At 38.5% G+C, this 25,057-nt stretch overlaps 1 protein-coding gene across 5 annotated transcripts in view; it reads right to left on the minus strand.

Annotated features, from left to right (window-relative positions):
- ITGB8 (integrin subunit beta 8) overlaps positions 1–25,057 on the minus strand; it is a 73,114-nt gene that overhangs the window by 42,276 nt on the left and 5,781 nt on the right. For all 5 annotated transcript variants that reach the window (XM_074340826.2, XM_019727482.3, XM_019727480.3 and 2 more), the window contains exon 2: positions 5,910–5,995. In XM_074340826.2, coding sequence (XP_074196927.2) covers positions 5,910–5,995 — 86 coding nt within the window. The remainder of the gene's footprint in view (positions 1–5,909; positions 5,996–25,057) is intronic.

Here is a 25,057-nt window from a genome sequence, read left to right on the forward strand (position 1 = left end):
AAAAGAAGGAAAATCACTGACGTTTTTAGTGCATATCATCTCAATTATAACCAAAGAAAACCACATAACAAATATTGCAAAGAAGCCATCTTCTAATATTGCCCAAATTATGCAACTACTCAAAATAGCTGCATATTTCCAATAAGAGTGCTGGCAAATTTGTCTTAAATAAAGCTTTAATTTCTAAATCTTATTTAAAAAGAAGAAAATGAATATTAAAGAGGAAATTTGAACCAAGTACTTTAAATATTGTTAACTGATCACCGTAAAATTATACCAACTTAATTCTTTCTAAATATTTTACTTTGGGAAGACTGCTCCAAAAGAAAATTTAGCCAAAACAGACCATTCAGTGGTTCCAAGTGTAAGCCTCAGTTCTGAAAGATCTCAACTGGTATGTTTATTACATACTATTATGTTTGGAATATGAGAGCAAGTCCTCAGAAGTCACATGCCTAATTAGGTACAGAAAATTCATGAAAGAATGAATTGGAAATACATTCTTCTTAGACTCTAAAATCCACCAACATGTTATACACACAACAGCTTGTAAGTGATTCAATAAACCAAGAAAGATGCCCATATGCGGCAGGGAGATCCAAGATGGCAACTCAAATTCTCCTGATTTTGCAACTGAATCTGGAAATTTCATTACCGTTCAGCACTGGTTAGTTGATGGTTATGCAATAGCCATCCAATAAAGTTGGAAATAATGGAACAACCTTAAGATTTAATTTATCTTGACTGAGAAAAAAAAATGATATTTTGATTCTTCATGGAACCATTCAGGTTTTTTCCTAAGAACAGGAAATGTATAGAAATATTTTTCATTATCTATAATGTTGGCCTGAATTATTTGGGGTGTTTGCTTATACATTAGCTAGATATTTGCTCTGTGATCTTCCTGGCAGTGGCTATTTTGATGTGGTATTCAGTCATTCCTCCTTTAGTTCAGCTGATTCAGAGAATTGGCTGTCCAGTCAGTTAATCTATCAGTCACATAGGTTGACTGAATACTTACTCAGAGACAGAAGTTTGGTAGGTGCTGAGGATATAGAATGGAACAAGATCGAAAGAGTCCCTGTCGTCAGAGAGTCAGGAGACCATCGGTGAATTCAACCACTAAGCAAGCAAATGTAATTATCGTGGGCATTACATTTAGGGGAAGCACAGAATGTCATAGGGTTCTGAAGAAAGGAGATTATCAAGCTTGGTATCAGCTGAATATGAGATCACTAATTATGAACAGGGACATCCCTGGCGTGGTGAGTAATTAGATGGGATGGTGGTAAGCAATATGAAAACATTCATACAAGGATTTTAATTTAATTCCTATCTCAGTTTAGAACAGGGGTTAGAAAACTAGGAACAGTGGGACAATTACAACCCTTGGCCTGTTTTTGTATGGCTTGTGTACTGAAAAGTGCTCTTTACATTTTTTAAATGCTTTAAAACAATAAAAAAAGGGTGTACAACAGACAGTATGTGGCCCACAAAACTTAAAAAAATTTTTACTATGCGACCCTTTACAGTACTGATCCTGACTTAGGTGTGGAGCATACTTGTAATATAAATATAATTAAAACACAGCAGAGATTTTTTTCCTTTTCAAGATTTCCAGGTGTCATTTGGTAAATGACTTCATGGAAACAGAAAAACTCAATTTGCTGTGCCATTGACCATACACCTAGATTTTAGCCTGAAGTTTAAAACATTCAAAGCCTTAATTTCTTGTATCCAAATTTATCCTGTTGATAAAACAGAGGTACTGAATGTGAGATTTGGTTTATAAACAACTTGGAGTTCCTCAGAGAAAGGTGGTACGTATTGCTATCCTATGTACAATTTTCTTTCAGAAAGCCTCAGGCTAGATGATGGGGGTGGGGTGGGGTGGGGGGGTCTCACCTGTCCCAGAGCCTGGGGAATATTGAGGGTGCATAAGGCTTGGACATGTGTGCTCATTCATGCCTCACAAGAGAGGACACAGACCCAGGGCCACATGTGTTTCACAGATGTAAAAACCCCAAGCCTTCAAATCAGGAAAGGAATAAAGTACAAATAAGTTTTCTTTTCAGCCAGGGATTTTGTTATTCGTGTATACCGAACGGAAAAGGAGGGAGCGTAGTAAATTCACTGCAACTATACATCAAGCTATGCAATTTGACCTTTAAATGTCACATCATTTTGCCGAAATAGGCAAAACAGTTTCAGTCATGTTGCAATGTCTGAATCAGCATGGCTGTTTTTACTCCACTGTAAAAACAATGTTGTACACCTGCAACCAATATAATATTATATGCCAACTATAATTTAAAAATGAAAAAAAAAGAATGTCAAAAGGGGATGGGATGTCGTTCGCATTTTTAAATAGGACCGTCAGATGACATTTGAACAAAAGTATCAGAGAGTGAACTCGAGGGACTTCTGGAGGGAAAAAAAAATCACACAGAGAGGGAACATACTGTGTAAAAGCCCCCAGGCAGAAAGAAGTATGTCAGGCTTGGGCAAGGAACAATAAAGAGGCCAATGTGGAGGCCAGAAATAATAATAATAGGAATAAAGTAGATAACTTCTGTTGAAAAAAAAAAAAAGAAAAACTAAGTTAGAAAAACACTGCCAATTTGACAATTAGATTTGAAAAGAGAAGAAAAGACCGTGGCATCAAAATAAAGAACGGAATGCTGCCCCTACCCACTGTGGCCTACTTTCCACTTTGTATACAACAGAAGAATTTGAAACCACACCCTTTTAATTTTTGGTGTTTGGTGTCGTTTTAATTTCTTCTAATTCTTATTTTTTCTACAAGAAATAACTCAAGCATACTCATACTTCAGTTGTGCACATTTAAAACGTATATGAAATGAACAGCCAGGTTGACGTTACCCTGGTTGGCTTTTCTTCAGTTGTTGCTTTCACCCATTTAATGTATAATCTGGGGAGGTAAGTGTTTTCTCTTACTCATTTCTGAGTCCTTCTGACTTTGTAATTTGGCAGGCTGCACAGAAATGAAAGAATTCTATCACCTTGCCTTTGACAGTGAATGCCCTTTGTATCCTATTTTAGTGCAATGAGGCTCCAGGGCTGCCCTGTGAACTCGCTGTGCAATCACAGCCTGTATTGGACGTACCAGGCAGGAGAGGAAGAGCAGCTTGTCAGGTCGTTCACAAAGAAACATGAGGCATTAGACTAGGTAGTATTGAACCTTTCCGATAAACTAGGTAAAATTCTATCTTGAATATTTTTCAGTTACTTTTATGTAGTGTGGAGAGAAGGAAGGCAGAATGTATAGAATGGCAGGTTAACGTGCTACCCAAGAATGTAGGCAGATTGAGTTTACCCGGTGTAAATTTCCTAGCGATCTTTTACTTTTGACCAGCTTTGAGAATTACACACACCAGACTTAATTTTTTTTTACTGTTTATCTCTTCTAATCATGAACAGGGAAAAACTGCATCGTCCTTTCTTGTCCCTCCACCTTTGCTGCTTGAGAAATAAAAGATATGAGTTACATACAGACGTAAGTGGTGGGCAACCTTTCAGAATTAACCGTTCCATTCTTCCTGTCGATGTCAGGTCAGCCTGGAGGGAGTGGACAGCTCTTTCTGTTAATGATGTGGCTAGTGGCTGAGCTCTCTCACTGATTGCTTCTCTGAGGGTGTGTTCTTAACATAGGCAATTCTCTGACTTTCCTAAGCCCGAGTGAAGCTCCCGAGTCTCTTGTAGTAACAACTCCCATTTCTTAAGTAATGCCTACATGCCCAAGGCTTCCCACATGCTGTTTCACTTCATCGTCACCATACTGTGTCATAGGTACACTTGTTATTGCCATTTCAGAGCTCAGGGAAACAGGTTTAGAGTGGGTCAGGTTAAAGTGTCCACATTTATACAGTTAGAAATTGATGGAACTGGGATTTGAATCCAAGCTGATCTCATTTCAGAGCCTGCTTTTTTAGCATATAAATTAGACCACCCTGCACTACATAGAATATTTTGGGACAGCAGCAGCCAAGTCATTTCTGAATATTTTCTGAGATCCCCTATGAAGACCTGACCAACAGCAGACACAGGTTTTCCTTCTCTGTTCTGGCAGCTCCCTCCCCCCCCCCCCCCCCCCTCACCTTTCCCCCTTGGCTTACCTCCCATTTGACCAGCCATTCCTCGGAACACTCAAAATCCCTCCTCCCATGGCAGGACTGACATTGCAACTCCTATAACTCTTCAGACTTTTCGTGCCAGCAGAGGTGTGAGATGGAGAAGGGGTCCCTCTGGAACTGACATTCTATATGGCTGGCAGATTGCCTTAAGCTGACATTGGGTTTCTGAACTATTTTTTGAAAGTTCCTCTAAACTACACTTATTAAAGTTCTTATCAACTGATGTCAAGTTGGCACAAACTTCAGGACTCGAAGGATCTTCCTTGGTGACGTAATAAAAATCTAAAATGGAGTATGGATTAGGGTCAAGAACTATCAAGCCATGAAACATTCTTGACAGAGAAAAACTTGGTAGTAAACTCCAAACTCAAGGTTATAGAGATGAGGAAAGGGAGGCTCAGAGAACAGAGTGAATTCTGTCTGGTCATTTGGCTCATAGGAAATGGAAGCAATGAGATTGGTCCCAGGAACTCTGGTATTGTCCTCTCTATAACATTGCTTGACTCCCTGGGTTCTCACGAAGTACTGATTAGTTTTGAGTGACATCTGATGTCCTCACTGGTAAAGCCTAGGCTACATTAAGGACACCTTTGGGCGGTCAGCAGGAGGGGGGCTTAGTTTCAGATATGGCTACTGTTTCATGAACCCCTCCCCTGCCTCTTTCCTAACTTGTCTCATAGAAGAACGTAATGTCCACTATCTTTTGCGGAATTTCAGCTTTCTTTTGCCTCCTGGGGGACACACAAGGGCAAGCAGTATCAGGAAATGTTGGAAAGATGATGGTAGGTGCAGTTTTTGCGCTAAATCAGAGGAGGCAAAACTAAGAGATTTCTCTTCATGTCAAGCAAAAGGCTATTGAAGATCTATTTGTTCCAATTCCCATAAAAGGCTGCATAAATAATTGTAAAAGTACCTCGGCAGTCTCATAAAAGAAACATCAAATTAGCAGATGGCTTCTTCATTGTAACTTATTATATAAGGTAGTTCTGATCGAATATTACCATGACCAAAATTAACAACACTCACAAAACAACTTTAGAGCCAAGAAAGAAGAAATACCTTATAATTGTTTTACTAAGAAATTTGTTATTGGGATATATTTCTCTTGTTAGAATATAAAAACGCTAATTTTGAACACTAAACATTTTTTGAATTATTCTCCATTCCACAGAATGTAAATGTATAAAATATCGCATGAATCGGGTCACATGTCAAAGGAAAAGCACCCCACTTTCCATAATTGATGGACAGCGTTATGAAATGGAATAACGCTTATCTCCAAGTATTTCAAATAAAAAGGAATGAAACAGACCAATAAATTAGCTTGCTTTTCTTTAATAAGCAAGTACAGGACAGGGCTTCAACTTGGATATATAACCTAATGCCCCAAACTGCAGCAAGAATTTCACACACAGCCTACTGACCTAGCGAAAGTTACTATTTGTGTTTGCCAAGTTTTTCATAGAACAGATGGAAAACATAAAAATGGTTTGCACTTCATTTCAAAATTACCATAATTTTCCTAATAAAAAGCTTACACTTCATATTCAGCCAGATATGCTGTTTCTAAGCAAAAAACCGAATAAAATTTCCCCGATGCTCATCAGTATGTTTCTTTTTCCTGATGCACCTTCAATGACATGTTAGGGCAAAGAAATGATGCTAAAGAGAACGTCAAATGTGAGAAAAAGAGAGAAAAACAAAATAAAAGAAAAAGAAAAACAGAACAGAAAAGAAAAAAAAAAAAAGGCACACCTCTTGAGCACACCATCCACATTCTGGACCCAGCGCGAGGCACCTGGCGCAGGACGCGGCATTGGAGGACGCACATCTATTGTTCTCTGTAACGAAGGAGAAAACGAGGCGTTACAGTTTACTCTCATGTGGGGAAGGACATGCATTTCTAGACCAAAACATATTCTGAAGATTGAAGTAAGCTGACCAATAGTTTTAAGTATGTGACGTCAAAACCTATACAGTTTCTTGGGGAAGAGTTAACCTGCTCACTGCAGTGACTAGATACCACATTTCCTGGACAGTTATTGTTTGGTTTTTATAAAGGTTTAGGAAAATGAAGGCGGTGAAAATGTGATTTCAGTTAGGTTCTGGGGTTTGGATTGAATTCTGCTGCAACAGTAAAGGACCCTCCGAGTTTTTTAGTGTGCTGCAGTTTCACCTTATTTCCTGTCATCGAAACCAGTGAGGTTTGTTTGGATCTAGAATTTTTCCTGCAAAAATAATTATATGCAGACTTCAATCTCAACATGTAAGTCTATGTTGAGTCATAGTGAATGAACTTTCTGAGAAATAATCTTGACGGACGTATAGTGTAATTAACTTGTGTTAATATTGATTATTTTGGCTTGAAGAATATGAGAACCAGATATAATGGCATGATTCAGTAATTTAAAGGTAAAGTGGTTAAAATTAATGAGTTGTTTTAGTTAGCCCAATTTAGTTTCTTTGACTGGACCACTTTAAGATCACGACCAATTCAGTTTTCCATAGATGCCCTCACTTGGCCATGACGTTTTAATAACATACCGGTAATTGGGCCTGGGAACTTTGCCTTTATTCCTCTAGCCACTGACTACATATATCATTAAAAAGAGGCTCATCATTATAGACTTATACACATAAAATATAATAAACAGTGAGTCATAAATTATTGTATTATGAGTCTTCAGTGGAATAATCTCATGCTTCCTATATTTTTCCTACATGCTTCCTACTTTCCATCCTTTAATATTTACTATGAAATGTCCCATGGACACTGGAAACCACAGCATTCAATCCAGCTCACTCAGGCACACAGTAAATAACATAGACACCCTGTTGTATGTAACTCACAGTCCAGGTGAGGAGAAGTATATCTGCAACCAATAAAATACAGTGTGATAATGATAAAGCACAAGACAGATACCACCAAGGAACTATGGGAACAGAGTAAGGAGTTTCTCACTCTGCTTTAGAGGGCAGGGCAGGGGTGGGGATGAGGGCATGTTTAAGGATGGCTCTCCAGAGGCAGTGATGCCTAGTTTGTCTCCTTGCCGTTTCATTTCGTTCCTTCTAATCTGTGTTTATCTCTTTTTAAAAATGGACTAGGCATGAAAGAAGACGATCTGCGTGTTGTGTACATAATCACACATGGCCGTGGTAGTTTGAAAGGGGATAGAGCCCACACAGTCTCTAGCTGTCCTCATCCAATTGGTCTCTCTTTTCCTTCTCTCTCCCAACTTGGCCAACATTCTAGAACACAGGGTTAAAACAGTTCTGATCTGGAGGTGGCACGGGATGGGGATTGCAGTGGGATAAAAGAAAGGGGAACTGTAGGAGAGTAATCATAGCAGAGTAATCATAACGGGGATGGTAGTGAGCCCCCTTCCCTGTATTTCCCCAGATACCAGTGAATTAAGCTGAAAGCATCCTTCCCTAACATCCCTGCTGTTCTACTATCTCTTCTGTGCCCCCTTGCACCCTCTCTCCTTGGCTTTATATCAACTTTTAAAATACATTTTCCAAAACGTCTTCACTGATCTAGATGCACTGGCCTAGAATTTTCTTCACTGGCTTAGAATTTCAAGGACTAAATATAGCTAATGTTTTCTGCTCTCTTTACTACCAGTGTGGCCACCTAACTATGAAGACTTCATAGCCTGGAAACCTTCCATCTGGCTTAGTCAGCAACACTGTAAAACCTGCTTATTCCTAAAGCATTCAGAAGAGGAAGTGACCTTTTTAGTTTTGTTCCCAGAAAGAAAACCAATTCAGGTCTAGAGATCAAGCATATTTGCAGACCTAGGTTGACCTTTACTGACTCTTAAACTTGACCCAATTGGAACATGGAATCCAGTTTATTACAGATCAGCCGTGACCAAGCCTTTTACTGAATAGGTAGGACTTTTGCTCTCTGGCAGTTAACATTGCATTCTCCTGGAAGTGAGGCAGCAGATTCTATGACTCTGGTCTTTGTTTCTAATGATTTTCTGACTTTGTCCTAACTTAACCCAGATTCAAGTTCAAGTCGGGCTCCTACTTCCATTTACATGTGGTAAATAATGAATTTACAAGCAAAAATCTGTTTTCTTTGTATTCTGCTTCCTGAGTGTTTTCTTTAAAAAGTTCGATTGCCAACTTCTGCTCTCAAACTTCAGACACCTAGGGATAATGACTGAAAGGGATAGAGACTTTGGTTCTGTCAATACTTCCCAGGTTCTGAGGCTGACATTTCTGAGTCTACATACTACAGGAAAAATGTTCCCATAAATGGATATGGAGGAGGTGGACCTTAACAGTTCTGCGGAACTGGAGGAAGGCCATAAATTGAACTCCATGGGAATAGTGTCAAACATTATTGCTGGAGATTGTCATGGTTAGACGTTACAGAAGACAAGCCAGATGCATTTGGTAAGCAGAACTTGAAGGATTTCCTTTTTAATTTTAAAACATGTAAGTAAGTAAGTACCTAACACTAAAATATCACACCAATTATAGCAATTCTTTCCACTAAATGGCCATGCTACTATGGGGGTTGTCACGATGTGTTAGGAATCTCTCTCTCTCCCTCCCTCCATTCTTCCCTCTCTCCCTCCCTTCCTCTCTGTTAATCTTTCACACACACACACTTCTGTGCAAATAGAAATCTTCTTTACACTGCACTTACATCGATGCATGACTGCTCTTTACAGACAATGGCCATTTGTCATCAGCCTCCAGGTCTACTCAGTCCATTTCCATCCCTGATGCAACATGGCAGGAAAGCTGCTTTCTAGAGTGGTTTCCTATCAGCCTTCAGTGCTGACACCTCATTAGAGGGTGTGCCTGAGGGGTTCTTCTTCCCTTTAAGATAGTGGTAGCTGCTTTCCAGCTTTTTGTCCAGTGATGTGGCATAAACACCTTGTTCTTTATGTCCTAGCACTGTGTTTTCATTAAGGATGGTTTTTTATGGACTCTAATAGAAATTCTTAAGCCAATGGAAGCAGAATGATAATATTGTAAACCACATAGCCTCAGAACCCTCTTTTGTACCAAATTTTCTTAGTCCTAAGTGCCTCACAAACCCCATGTCATTAAAAAATGGGCTGCCGTGACAGAAATCAGAAGATGATTTAACATCATATTGTCAATAAGTGTGTACGCTATAAATAATTCTATTCCTTGATCTATGAACATGGGTTGAGTGTCTTATTTTTTTCTCATTTTATTACAACTGGAGGTTACAGATGTGATGGGGTAGCATTGCTAAATGGTTACTGGGAACAAAGTTCCAAATTTTTATAGCACTGCTCTGTAGTAGCTGTGTGCCCTTAGTCTAGTTACTTAAATTTTCCTAGGTTCCATTTCCTCCACAGTAACACAGGGCTAACTATATCTAATTCAAAATACTGATATGAGATGAAATGAGCAAGTATAACCATGACAAACATAGTGGTGCTTAGGGCAGAGTAGGCACTTAGTAAAGGGACTATTGTAATATTATTATAACTAATATTATAATAACTTATATGCGCACATAAACAGATGCATATGTACATATGTATGTATTTAATTCTAGCTTTAAAAAAGGGAAAGCATTACGTGTCTTTAAATTTGTTGTAAATGCACTTGGTTGTCTTTAAAATGAATGTGCTTTGGGTCATAAAGGCAAAGTTTTAAAAATATAGCTAATATATAAAAATAACTATTAAGTTAAAAGTTACTTTTTAGTTATTTAAAAATTATTCTTGAAAGTCAATTTAGTCGAATATACACGTCACTTCAATCTATTACAAATACAATTTTGGCATGACTATAATGGGATTTCTGAAAATCTCTTAGAACGCCTTCATTTTAGTCACATTTTGCAGTGAACATTGACTTAATATGAATAAGTTTTGAATTATTTCCCAGAATTAAATGTTTATGACGCATGAAATGACCTCTATAACTGTCTGTCATGAAGTATAATAAATATCTATCATTAACAAGATAGAGTACACAGAAATCAGGAAACTACATAATTCATGACACTCATCTATTCTTTGTTTTAGATGATGGGATTATTCATATTCTTTTGAGAAAGTTTAATCTATAGAAGTGAAAGGAGGAAGAGAATGGACTCTTCAAAAAATAAAAAAGGAAATAAAACAAAGAAGACAATGGAAGGCTTAATGTTTAGATTGGGATCTTCCCGTAAATCAAGTGATCAGGTCAAGTGAAAGTTTTAGGAAACATTTCTAATGTTTTTCTGCTCTAAGTCTATGCCACAAAATTTCTATGCCTTTCAAAATGTAAAGGATGTCCATAGTTACCTGAAAAAAGGAGCAACTCAAAGAGATAAAGATTATAGTCCTTGGTATTCAGAATCAATCATTCCAGACTCTCCTGTTACTCCTAACAGAATGATTTGTGAAAAATGTAGAAATGTGCTTTTTTTCCAGGAAGTATCCTTTTTGCTAATTGCATTTACTGTACAAATTAAATTAAACTTGGATAATTATAAAAGCTACTTCCTTTTTAAAAAACAAAAACAACAAAGTAAACACTGTTATAATGAGTACATATTCTACTTTGATAACAGTTGGAACTAGGAAAACATAGATTAAAGTTTGGAGTATAACTTTGGGGTTTCCTTGTATAACTGGGGTTTCCGTGTTCTAGAAGTATATCATGGTCATCTAATGTAACAAATATCTTCAAAATACATTACCTGATTATTGAAAGCTCTCTTTTGAACACAGAAATTTAATATATGCTATCATTTGATATAAAATTCAAAACAAAAGAATAGATTAGTGAGTGTTCTAATCACTTGCCATTATCTAGTCATTCCATGTTTTGATCGAGGAACTGTTTCCTTAAAAGCCCCTACAAAAATATAGGGAAGGAAGGGGTGTTTAGGGCTACTTCTTGGAGAAGCAGGCACGGAAAACAAAACCAAAGTCAGTTAACTTTTAATATAGATGAAGTAAAGGGGCACAGGAGAAGAGGTGGAAGCATGGGGGGCTCTTTGCAAAAGGTAGATCTGAGTAGGAAGCTCTGAAGAGCTAGAGATGGTCACGCCCCAGGCACTCGAAACAGAGGGGTAGAGGAAATAGCACAACTACTTGCATTTTTCTCTTTCTCCTAGTTTTTTGCCCCTTGGACTTCAAATAAACATAATCCAAAACCGCATTTTTTATTAGCATTTTCCTTTGCTCTTTTACTTAGTATTCCGAATATATGAAGCATAATTTTACTGGTGAAACAGACAAGCAGCAGATATAATTAAAAGAATTAAAATAATACATTTGTGTCAAAACTTCACCTTTTTTGCAACAAATGCATACTTCAACTGTGCTCATACACAATTAGTTGAAAAATGCACTTTAATATTTGTAGTTTGCTAGTAAATTATACATTGAGGAAATACCACCCTTTAGCAGCAATACCCAGCCTAGAGTAATATTCGTCTCCTCTGCCTCTACCATATTGTTTCAGACAACTAGGGGCAAATGAGCATTCAGCTCGTGAAAATGAAAATGAGTATCTTTATGGGCAAACCATTTGGTCTAAATAATTTTGCTTCTATACGTACTTGCAAAAACATGCCCGTATTTATGTTTAGTGAAAAACAGCTTGGACTTTTTTCTTGTCTTTTCTATTAGCTGTTCCAGTGATTTGGCTTGATAGTCTAGAGGTGTATTTTGAGGAAAAGGTGGTCATATGATAATGTTCAATTTGATATATAGTGGCTCAGAAGAAAAGTTGAGGGAATAAGGACATTATAATAAAAATTAGTTGTCTTAGCTCCCCAGAGGAAGAACCTGAGGTAGAGATTATTGGCAAGTGATTTATTGAGATGGGAAGTGAGGTAAGGAGATCAGGACAGGGCAAGGTGCTAAGCAAAGAAAGACATTGTTGCAGTGACGTCTGGCCTTAGCCTGATTCCACCCAGAACTTGGAGCACCAATGATACTACAGAGTTGTCCTATTTTGATGTGGGGTGTCTGGCTTTTATACCAGGCTGTCATTGGCTGAGGGCATTCTGGAGGGGGAAGGGGGTTAGGGTGGGTTACTCTCCAGACATCTCTAAGCATTATGGCTTGTTTCGGTGGAGGCCATTTCTTTTGAGAAGGTGGCATTTATGAGCCATTAATGGCCAGAAACTGATGGGGATTGTGCACCAGCCCTATGAAAGCATATCTAGACTTGGCAGCAGCCATCTTCAGACCCGAGGGAGCCTTTCTCCTGGAAGCCAATGCTAAGGGTGGCAAAAGCAAAGGGGGCCCAGGCCGCTCACATCACTGTGGAATGTGGATAACCCACATTCTGGGTTATCTCTCAGAGCTGTTTCTGATGTAAAAGAAAAGTTCACCTGAGTTTTGAAAGATAATAGGAGAAAGAAGAACAGGATGAATGCAAATGCTTTTTTAGAAATGTTAAGCATAACACTACTTTACATGAAGCAGACCATCCACTCTGAAGAGATGTTTGTTTTTCATGTTTTGTTTTTCCTTGAAGAAGTACGATTACTAGGCTGTCAGTTCTTGGACTTGTCAGTTCTTGGAGGACAGGTGCTTACTCATATTTTCTTTTTATTCCCAGTATTTGAGCCTAGTGTCTGGAGCACATTCAATAAATGTGTGACAAATAAATTATATTTTAAATTGAGATCAATTTGGCAGTTTAATTTGTTAGATTTGTGTAGCTCTTGATTATTTTCATTTTCAAATAATCTTCATTTACAAACCTATTTGTCGCAAATGACAATATAATTATATGTATTTAATGATACAGGTCTGCATGAACTCATCTTGCTGTTTCCTCATGTGAAAAAACCAAACATACCTATAGTGACAAACTTCAAACTTTTTTTTTACGTTTGGTCTTCTGATATTGTACAGTTCTGCTGACTTATTTTAAAGCAAGGCTAATTTCTTTTTAAAGAACTCTGAATATGTGATGGAGTGATACTGAATTGAAATAGCATTTTTTAATGGTACCATTATCTGAGGCAAAATCACCAAATTCACTTATTTTTTTCTTATTGCTCAGATCTAAATCAAATTTCAATTCAGTGCTGATAGATGATGTATTACAGAATTGTACACCTGAAACCTATGTAACTTTACTATTGTCACCCCCAATCAACTTTAATTAAAAAGAAAATTTCAACTCAGCAAATGTTCTTTGCCCGCCTCCCACACTGCCCATAAGGTTGAGTAATTTCCTACTAAACAGAACTTTCTTGTAATGCCAATGTTAAGAAATAGCACTTTATCTTTTCTTCTCATTATCCAGATTTATTAAGCTTTTATTATATGTAATCTTTGTGTTTCAGGGACAAGTTTCAGCCTCCTTTGTTGCATAGCAAAAAGTTCATGTGAGTTCGGTAGTGTTTTATGCTAGCAAAAAAGATTTCTGGAGAACCAAAGAAGGGAAGAAAGCCACTTTCAATGCGGGGCAGGTTAAGCAATGTTAGGGCATTCCATTAGTCTGTCCTGCCCTGTTTGGGGCAATCGGACATGAGTCAGAGTTGAAGGTGTGCTGGATGGCATAAATCAAAAATAGCTCATGATGGCGTTTACAGGAAGAACCATCATGAAGCCACTGATGACACTCATGTGTTGAAACAGACTATTACAGGGCTGATCTGGTGGGGTCATATCACAGCTTTCATTGTTACTCATTTACACACATTTTAATCAACTTTGCTTTGAAAAAGTTCTGATTGCAGCATGCGTTGGATGATTGTATAGCTTACCCTCTACATCAGAACACTTTTTAACCTGAAAGAGGGCACTATTAATTACACTGGTGCCACAGGTATAAACTGGAACTCCTCAGGAAAGCTGAGGTCCTGCGTGCACAGTAGTTTGGTGGTGTAGAACAAGAAATAAAAACAATAAACCACACAATCCATGCTGAGGTGACAGGAAATGTGAAAGGACAAAGTGAGTGCCATGAGTGAGTGATGAAGGACTCTTCACGTTAAGGAGGGCCTGACAGGTTAAAGGGTAGGTCAAATAGATTACATGCCATCGACATCTTGATATATATTCTTTGATGTGCAAAAGAGATGAAAGAGCCTAAAGAATATTTGTCATTTGCACTTGAAAATGACTTTGTAGTTCATTTTTTTTCCTAGATAGTGAAGTTTCTCTTGGTGGGCCAAACAGGTATTCAGCATACAAACAAGAATCATTCCTGACGAGGATCACATCTAGTTTTGCAGTTGCTCCTTTACCTGAGTACATCAGTGTATCTTCTGACACTCACTCACCTGGTGGGAATCTGTGAGAAAGCTAGAGAAACTCAGGAAGAAAGAAGGGGTCAAAACACACCATCTCTCAGTATAGCTTTCCTACTTCAGACGTGGAAGTTCAAAAAGTATCCAAATCTCAAGATTCGGGGAGGGCTCCTGAGGCCCCTCTGAGGCAAATTCTGGTTAAAGCTGCATTTGTCTAACTTGGAAAAGCAATATTAGTCATGTGCTTTGTGTCTTGTTTTAACTGGAACTTTTCCATACATTCCAACTGTCCTGTTTATGAGGCACACTCCCTTTTTATAAAAGCCAAAATATTCACCGGTTTCCCATTCTGTTCCTCTAAATAATGTTTTTAATCTAATACACTGGAGTTCCAGGGGCTCTTCCTATTTTCCTCTCCAACTCTTGGCAGGTATGAATTTCCTTTCTCCCTCTAAAAAAAAAAAATCACACTGCAATTCATGTCAAAACCTCAAATGCCACAGTTAAGGAGGTAAAAAAAAAAAAATGCCTTAGGACAGTAGGAAAGAATTTTCTACATTATAGTTTTTAAACCTGAAGTCACATTACAGGTGTGTACTCGATTAGAGCTGTAAAGAGACACATCATACTGTAAAGACTTTTGTTCTAAATGAAAAAATAAAACCCAAAGTGAATTTTAGTTCACTCTTAGCATTTGGTTTTCCTGTAATTACATTTCAAACACTAAAAAGATATTTATATTTGACTCTGCCATTTTACAGACGGGAAACTAAAGCTTAAGCAAAGTCTCATCCCGAAGTCAAACAGCTAGTCAGTACAGATACCAAGTTTGAACCCAGTGCTGACTAGAGAGTCTTTTCTCTTAAACACTGTCATATATTCAATAGAGAATACCATAAAAAAAATTATCCCAAAGTATCATTTAAAACCCTTGCTAATTGTACTATTATTTGTCCTTAAGTGATGGCTCAATAATAATTCCCATGTAGGCCAAGATAATTCTATCATATAAGTATTAGGTTGGTGCAAAAGTAATTGCATTTTTTGCAATTATTCTTAACCTTTTAAACCACAATTACTTTTGCACCAACCTAATAGTATGTCATTACTTTCCCATCATTAGTCCCACTGTACAGATGACGATGTTAGATTCTCCCTGGTAGAATAATTTTCTATTCCCAGTGCCAAAGACCTCCCTAAATAATACTTCAGTGCCCTTTTTAAAACTTTATTTCCATGCACGAGGAAACTCTGAGTTTGAACACCAGACACCAAAGCCCCAGCCTGAACATTGCACCAAGTGCCTGAATCAGATTGGTTGGCACTGTCTCACCGTGGGGCAGTGCTTCTCCTTTTACAACTATGTTTCCCCAACCTCTTGGCAGGGAATGGCTCTAGGTTGCATGCTAATTAGGCAGAAGCACTTGAAATGGTATTTGTAGTTGCTGTTTTCATTTGTGAATGTCCAGTTCTACACTGGAAGCCAAATCTGGACTAGGGAAGCAGGCAACTTGTTCTGTTCTGTGCCTATCCTCTGACCTTGGCTTCATAATTTAACTCTGCTGAGGTTTTGCTTCCTTGCTGATGAGGTAGGGAAAATGATCCTCCTTTTTATGTGCTGTATGCATCCACTGAGCTGTAAAAACACTTTAAAAAGTAGAGTATAAGTTAAAATGACATGATGGGTGGAGAACATTTGCTTCATAGCATGCATTATTCTGTTAATATATGGGAATATTTTAAGGTGTAATTTATTATTATATGAAAGATTTCTTTTCAAGGCCATCCAAAACCTATCTGTTAAATATACCAGTTGCCTAGTAATGCAGAATCCTTTGCCGTTTCATGTTTTAACATTGTCAGCAGAGGCACAAGCAAACTTGTGGGAGGATGGAAGTGTTCTGTATGCTGACTATAGTGGTAGTTTCACAGGTTCTACACATCTGTCAAAACCCATCTATTGACACTTTTAATAGATGCAGTTTATTGATGTAAGTTATATCAGTACACTTGATTTAAATTAGCATTGTAAATTTTACTTTTGGGCTCAGGCAAGGGAAATTCTATATTATAATCAAAAGACTTTCACCTAACTGTATTATGGGATAGAAATTTAATCTTCTACAATGCTTTAATTACCTTAAACTGTTTCAATTAATAATTGCCCAGTTTAATTTCATTGGTTGGAATTTGACTAGGTACTTCTTTACATTAGGTTGGTGCAAAAGTAATTGTGGTTTTTGCAATTATTTTTAACCTTTTAAACTGCAATTATTTTTGCACCAACCTAATACATGCATACATATATATAAATTACCAGTCTACCTGCTCCTACGAGCAAGGATATTCTCTTACAAATCACCATAGAGTTGGTCAATTAGGACATTTAATATTGATACTATGTCATGAACTAATTTATAGCCCATATTATACTATGAAATTCTTGTTCCATATTCTTCATACTTTTCAGAATGGTCCAGCTACTATTCCTCCTTCATCAAAACTGAGCTTTATCAGAGTTCATCATTCTTTGGGTAAATCTTCAACTAACACTCTAATCTGCTTGCTTTCACTGGCTGCTTATAGAGTTCAGTCCCACCCCCCACCGCCAGACAGTATTGTCCTCTGTTCTTTCAAAGTTCACAGCTCTTATTTGATATGCCCCTCCCCATCTTTGTTATCATCACCAGACACTCTTGTAAATTTTACAAGGTATTCACCACCTTGCTGATGGTTTTCTGCCTTACCAGATTATCATGTAATCATCCAAATCATCCCCACATCCCCCCACATCCACCTTGGACAGAGTCAGTGGGAATCCCTGGGGCCAGGCACTGCCACAGGGAATTCTCATGAGCTAAATGGGCAACTGGATCATGAAACCAGGAAAGAGTTTTTAGGTCCGAAGACCAATGAGAAGCAGAATGAATGACAAATTCAGGAGAAGCCACAGGATGGGACAGAAGGCAGGCTCCTGAGCTAGTAATTCTAAACATGAAGTTGAAAAACAGAAGTAGGTCAGACTCAAATGGAGGGATGCGTCCTAAGCAACAGCTTACATCTTAGCATTTGAAGCTGCCTTTATGGGGCACTGTTGTGCCATAGAAAGGATTAGGTCTCTTCCAAATTCCTTTTTTAGGTCACCTAGCCCTGGACCTTACTTTTATTCACCTCTTGTTGACTTTCCATCATTGTTTTTCACATTCACTATTCTAATTCTCTCTCTTCAAATCCCCAAACACTTCTACAAAGTCCTCATACTTAAGACGTGACCCTAACCTTACCTTTATGTGACCTAGCATATCTAAGTTACCTTTTTTAACTCAAAATTGTCTTCTCCTTTTGGAGGGAGACACTCCCTCTTTACCAGGATCATTCCCTCTCTCTGTGTAGTGACTTGTTCACTCAAAGGCAAACAATAATTTCCTAATTTTATTTAGCGACTAGTATTTAGCAGTGTTTAAATATCCTCCATCTTTTTACAGTGAGTAGCCACCCTGTCACTTCTTCCATTCTCACAACTAATTACCTTTTTACATCTTTGGCGATTTTTACATCTCTCTAAACTACACCTGGATGGCTTCATGAACTAACGTGACTCTAAGTCTCACCTCCCTGCACGTGATCACCAAATAGTATCTGCAGTTCCAAACTCTCATCCAAGTTTCTGTCTTGAGTTTTCAACAATCTGTTGGACTTCTCACTTAGACTCCTGTTAGAACTTCAAGATCTGCAAGTCTCAAGTAAAAATCATCTTCCTATCCACCAATAGCTCTTCTTGACTTGACTGATTTATTTCTGTTAATTACATTTTTTTCCTGGTTATTTTGCTTTAAATCTCTGTGGTCAACCTTAACTCTTCTCTCTACCATAATCCCACCTGTCAGTCACCAAGATGTCTTTGCCTTTACCTAGGTATCTTCAGCATTCGTCTCTCCCTTAGTGGACTTCAACCCTAGTGTAGCTCCATTATTTATCATTTGCTTTATTGTCATAACTTTCTCATAGTCTTTTTCCTTGGGCATCTACCACTAAGATTCTTTATATACATTATTGCCAGATTCACTTCCTGATACATTGTCCTTACATTACTACCCTACCAAACAATCGAATAAAAAGCTTTCACTGATTTATTTCCTGCCACCTGAGTAGTAAAGTTCAAACAAACCTACCTATACCTACCCTACGCTCTCTTTCACTTCTCCCCTGATGCCCTATGTCATGACCAATTGGTACGCTTCCTCTCTCTGCCTGAATAGTCATCCCAGGCATTTCCCTCTGTTACAATCCTTCCAGTCCTTTAGTTAATGTAGACACTTATCTGACACATTTCTGCTATCAATTCCTTCCTGTTCACTTCAGATGTGACTGATCTCTCCACTTTCGAATCCTTATAAAATTTGCATTGTGATCCTTACACTCTGCATTGAATAATAGTTATTTGTATGTATGTTATTTAGTCATTTGTGTTGTCTTTAGTTAGCTGTGTGTTTTGCAAGTGTGTATATAATTTACATATTACACATATGGAAATATACTTAGCAAGAAGCACATCCCCAGGGAGGAGATGATGTTAGGTAGTTTGGAAAGCCTCTGTTAAACCCTTTCACTTCCAAAACATTGTTTGTACCACCTTCAGGTATAATTCTCAGGTGCTGTACACTCCCTCAGGCAATCAGCTTCATCATCTGGGCTCAAGGGTATCCCAAGGCCTACAAAGGAAGTCCGTCTCCGACTTAGCAGGAGACAGGGTAAAGTGAACCCCTCAGTTCACACCAGACCTGAGTCAGCTTTCCTCAGACCTTCCATAGCAATCAGGAGCAAGCCCAGAACCTCTGCCTCCGCTCACCACTCACAGCCTCACTACTACTACCTACCTGAGTGTACAGAGGCTCATCTCACTTGTCCCTGCTTACGCCAGCCCCTCAAGGAGTCTGACTGGCAGATGTCCCTCATCTCCCCCCCACGCTCTAATCCCTGTGAGGCTCTACACAACCTCTCCTTTTCCCGTCTACACTCCTTTACAGCTCCAGAAACACTCTCCTTGTCTGTCCAAAATTCACAGTCCATTTCCCGAAGAATTCCCTGTATATAATAGTATATAATATTCTATTATTTTTCCCATTCCTTCTTGCTCTGAGGAAACCCGGGTCTCCCCTGAGGGTGGGGCTTCCCTCGCTGAGTTCGTGAACACTGGCTGATATTTCTCCCACAGCTGTCATGATGCTGGGCCTTGAGGCAGAGAGCTGCCCTCTCAGTTCTCATGGCCGCTTCCAGAGCATTCTCCCCCCTGCCCCCATCCCTAACCCCGTCCCAGCCTTCATACTCCGAACTCAGGTTATATCACACAGAACCCCGAATCACAGCAGGCATGTACTGACCCCGGCTGATGCCTTCTCATTTCTAGAGAATTTTGACCCCTTGTGTATCATCACTCTCCCTAACAGGACTACTGCTCGGTGCTTGGCAGTTTAGTCCATATGCAGATCATCTTCACACTACCTGGATGCCTCACTTCCTTGTTCTCTTCTCCAATTATGTTGTCCTCCACTCTGATTTGCCTACTTGCTTCCACAGTCATAGCTTTAGACCTTATAATTACCAGTAACTGCAGCCCAGATCACGCCTCATGTCTTCCAGTCTCACTCACTTCTAGGATCCAGGCACCAATAGTCGGCCACCTCCAGTCCTCCCATCTGTGGCACATCTCTTACATCTCTTGATGTCCTAACTTTTCTTGATCCCTTCTCCAATTATCCACAAGGCTAACTGTCACTGCCTTCAAAACATTGCTCAAATATCCCCTTTCTTAATGAGGTCAACCCCATCTAATCCACTTAAAATGGCAACTCCTGCCTCTTCCCCCAATCCTGCTATATTACCGTGTTTCCCCCAAAATAAGACATAACCGGACAGTCATCTCTAATGCGTCTTTTGGAGCAAAAATTAATGTAAGACCTGGTCTTATTTTACTATAAGACCCAATATAATATAATATAATATAATATAATATAATATAATATAATATGTAATATAATTAATGTAATATAATTAATGTAATATAATATAATGTAATACTGGGTCTTATATTAATTTTTGCTCCAAAAGAGCTGATTGTCCGGCTAGGTCTTATTTTTGGGGAAACACAGTACTTCCCATAGCATTTATCACTTTTCAACCTACGATATAATTACTTATAATCATTTTTACTTTTTATTTTGTTTCTCCTCCCCCAAGATACAAAATTTATGAGGACAAGTTTTTTGTTCTTTTGTCTCCTGATGTCTTTTACATAACTTGAACATTGCTTTCCACACTAGTCATTGGTGAAAAAAATATCTGTTAAATGATTAGTACTTATTGGATTTTAGTTTAAGTTACAGAATCTATTACATTATAATATGTTTAAGTGCCACTCTCTTCCTTTAAAATGATATATCATTGACGCAGATGCTGTCCTGTTCATATTTCTCTCTTGGTTTAGGGACTTGGCTCAGATACCACATTCTAATGGGACAAGGCAGATCCTAGACAAAATAAATAAAATGGGTAGCAGGCTGGAAGGTTCTATATGTCTAGCACCTTCTGTAGAGAAAAACAAACCCAGCGGGGAAGTAAGGAGTGTCCACACCTCCCTGTCCAGCACTCTTTACTCACCATCTGACCCATCTCTGCATCCTCAGTGGGTCTGTAACATGGGTCTGTAACATGGGTCCAAAGGCACTCTGTAGCCTCAGTCATGGAGAGCGAGTAGCCCATTTACCCGTTCAGATAGAACCCTACTTGATTGTATATTTAAAAAGGCAGCCTGGGTGACTTTAGCAGAAGTGTAGAGGGTGAACATGAAAAGGGTAATGAAGTGTTGGTAGTCAAAAGAGATCTGAGGTCCAAGGGGAAGCTGAGTAAGAAACAGGGTTCAGGTATCAATGATTAGACCTGGACTATTGGATGTTGGGGGATGATTTCATTTCTCTGAATGGGCTGTGGCTGTTTTCCCAGCTTTCAGTGATCCAGCTGAATGGGCTGACTCTCAATGGCAACCTAACAATACTGTGTGATTTCTAACACACAGCATATATTTGGGAGCCAGACCGAATAGAGAGGCAGTCATGCAATAAACGGACCTGGCAAATTCCTCAAGGAAGTAGCACTAGTAATTTCTTTTTCAGTATCAAATTCAAACATTTCTGGGAAGCATCATTTGTCCCCAAAGACCTGATATCATAATGCCCATAAATCAGTTTCTATCCCAACAAGTCTATAGCCACATAATCTTGTCTGCAACCGTGTTCTCAGAGAACAGTGACCTCTGGCATCAATGCTGTGCTGACCTCCAAGCAGACAAGGGTCAGCCTTGGACATGAGTATCAGCACACGTGCGCCCAAACAGGGGCACTGGGCCTTATTCTCCTGCTGTTGTGCTGCCTTCGGCAGGGCACAGGTACCTGCTCAAGAACTCCCTCTGCTCTCCCCCCCTCATCTTAGTCCCATCAGATGCCACCAAGCATCACGTGGCCTGCAATTCCTTAAGAGGCATCAAACATGCTATAGCCTCGGAATTAGGGACGGTGCTAATTTAGTCCTCATATTTCCATTACCAACCTCAGAGGTCAGGCACTGTGATTATATTCACTGGCCCTCACCTTAGTGTTCTGCTTTTATGGTTATATGTGGTTGAAACACTCATCCAAAGGGACCTTTTTAACCAAAATTCAGGACGCCTGAAACTGACTACCTCCTTGAGCGTCTTTTTCAGCGTTACTGTCTTCCAGATAAATTATCTTGGAACTTGAGCCCCATATATCATTTATAGAGGGTTTTCTTTGGCAAATTGTGGCCTACGTGTCTTCAATTCACCATAAAATCCAAACCAAATGTACACAAAGACAATAGAGCAATACCTTGGGAGGTATGCCTTGTACAAGGAAAGAAACCAGGGAGGTCATTTTTCTGCCAGTAATACAGTTCTGCTACAATGAGTTCTTTGTTTCCAACTAGAACAACCAGTTCTACAGCATTTTCTACACACCCCAAACTTTCCTGCATTCTTTGTTCTACTCCAGTTAATGAATACCTTTACACACTAGGCATTGCCAGCCTCCTAGCCCCACTTGAGCAGGCAATTAGGAAAGACATTCCCTAGTTTGGCACTCCTTAAGGAACCTCCTGTTAACCTAATCATGTAGAATTTTGAATTTTTCTTTTAATTATTTTCTTTGTTTGACCTCATAATATTCAAAAGCTCATTTGAAGCATAGTCTTAATACCTCATTTCATAAGGATGAAGCTTTCCACCTAGCCTCTTTCCCTACCCAATATCTGTAACAGTTCCTAGGGAATTATACTAAATAAATGGCCTTCACTGAAATCAGAAAAAGTTCTTGTACCTGGGAAAATGTGGTTCAGTTCTAAGGACTCTAGTATCCCATGTACATGTGGAACAACAGTACCTCAATTGTGGCTGCATTTTACCATCAGCATATGCGTATCTTGAAATACCAACTTTTTTTGTTCTAAAAGGAAGTTAGGTCCCAAACATCGAAGCATCTCTTGCCAAAAGCCATTGCATACCTCACGTACTTTAACACATATTTGGCACATTTCTTCAGCACTGACATATTTCTAATCTTCATCCTCCTGTCTTCATTACTAGCTTTTCCCAACACTTCCAAACTCAGTTACGTCCACGGACTTGGGCGTAAACTAGCGTTTGGCAGCTACACTGGTTCCTTATCTGGAGATTGTGATTTTTTGGGGGGGCAATTCTCTAGAATCAAAGTGCACCAATATTGATCTGGAATGGCAACAGACTCAGTCTTTGACAAATGTAACAGTATTTGTTGATTAAAACAAAACAACAAAAAATACCTGGGAAAGAGAGACAATATATCTCCAAAATCACTGGAGTATGGAGTTGGCTTATTGATAAGGTCACCATGAAAGGCCACTCTTTGAGACCTTGTATGCTATTAAAATATGAACACTTAGTACTTTGAATAATAGTACTCAAAATGAAATCATCTTTTAAAATCATCTTAAGAGTATATAGCCAATAAGACCACCTAATTTAACATGGCAATTTTAATTTAATGATCTTATTCCCAAACTAATTTTAGTTGGGAAACTTTTTAAATAACTTAGGAAAGATAATTTTAATATATGTTTAATATTAGTATTTCCTAGAAAAAATTGATAGGTAGGACAGTTTTAATTAAATTATGAAATCCCAGTGCAAACCATTTTGAATTTCATTACACTTTTCTTTGATATGCAAATTATACTAATTTACTGTGAAAACAGAAAGGAGGTCACATTAAGATTGGTTTTTAAATGGAAAAGTCCTTTTAGTCCATGAAGGCATTACGGCAGTGTTTTTTCTACATATTCATTCACTTATAGATATTAAATATATTATCAGCCAAATACTTAAACCAAATTTGGCTAATTCATGTCAGTATAATGTTATTTTCTGTGACTTGTGTTAAGTTAAAAAGGGGAAATAAAAAAATAAAGCTAAATTAAAAATATTTCTGTACTAGACTCTCACGATAACACTGTTGGCAAGAAAATAGAATTCAGTGTAATCTGTACACATCTTAGAGTTTACCAAAAGACATTTAGTTACTAATGTATAAAAGCACCTTGACATGAGGTAGTTCTGCTTATGTGGTGATCTCTGGTGCTTTCACTGTTGCCCACCCCCAATAATATTTAAATTAATATGTAAATGTATCCCTAACTTTTTCAGAGCCAAAAGCAAGAGTACAAACGATAATGGACATAACAGGACAAAATATTTAACTGTTAGAATCCAGGCTAAGAAATTATTAAGTAAAATAAGTTCTCTTTTCCTAATTTGATAGTATACATTTATAATGCCCTAGAGGGCTAGGTCTGAATTTAGAATTTCACACTCTTTCGATTTCTGGTTGGGAACTTGGCAGTGTGTGAAGGGTTGTCCCTCCAGCCCTTGACCTGCCCTTCTTTACTCTCACTTCTAGTTTTATTCTGCATTGCAGGTAGCCTGTCAGTTACCTGCATGGGCTCTCCAGCCTGCGTGTCCAAGCTCTGTTTACTTCCCTTCTCCTAGGGTTTGGCATATAGATGGCACAGTCATCCCAGAGGATGGCCCTGAAAGTTGTTTGGACAGAGAATTCTGGAGATGACCTAGAAGTGGATTGAAGACTCTGGGTAGGCATGCCCCATGGATTCCTTGCCTGTGGGAGGACCAGAGCAGGGTAGAGACTCCTCTACACTGGAAGATAATAGTGATGGAGAGTGCAGAGCCAAACCCACGCAGGTCTGACTTCTGGTTCCATTACTTACTAGCTAAGAGATCTTGAAAACGTTATTCAACGTCTCTTTAATTAAGTTACTTACCTATAAAATGGGAATAATGAGAGTGTCAGTATACCTCAGAGGGTTGCAGGCATTAAAGGATTTATTTTCATACCGTATGTCCAGCAGGGTGTCTGGCATATCGCAAATACTTCACAAATATTAACTTTTGTTATTCTTGTAACTGTAGAACCCAGAACCGTGCCCTACACAAGGCTGTAGGTGCTTTTAAGAAAATCTGAATGAATAATAGTTAATTAAATGGATTAGAATAGTTTGCCTTTTTATTACCTTTTTTAGTGTTTGGTTACAAAGGACTGCAAATTCTGGTTTGTATAGCCTAAATAGAAATCAG

Source organism: Rhinolophus sinicus, chromosome 4 (assembly GCF_057876585.1).
Source record: "Rhinolophus sinicus isolate RSI-liver-muscle chromosome 4, RSI-T2T, whole genome shotgun sequence".
Taxonomy (NCBI): Eukaryota; Metazoa; Chordata; class Mammalia; order Chiroptera; family Rhinolophidae; genus Rhinolophus; species Rhinolophus sinicus.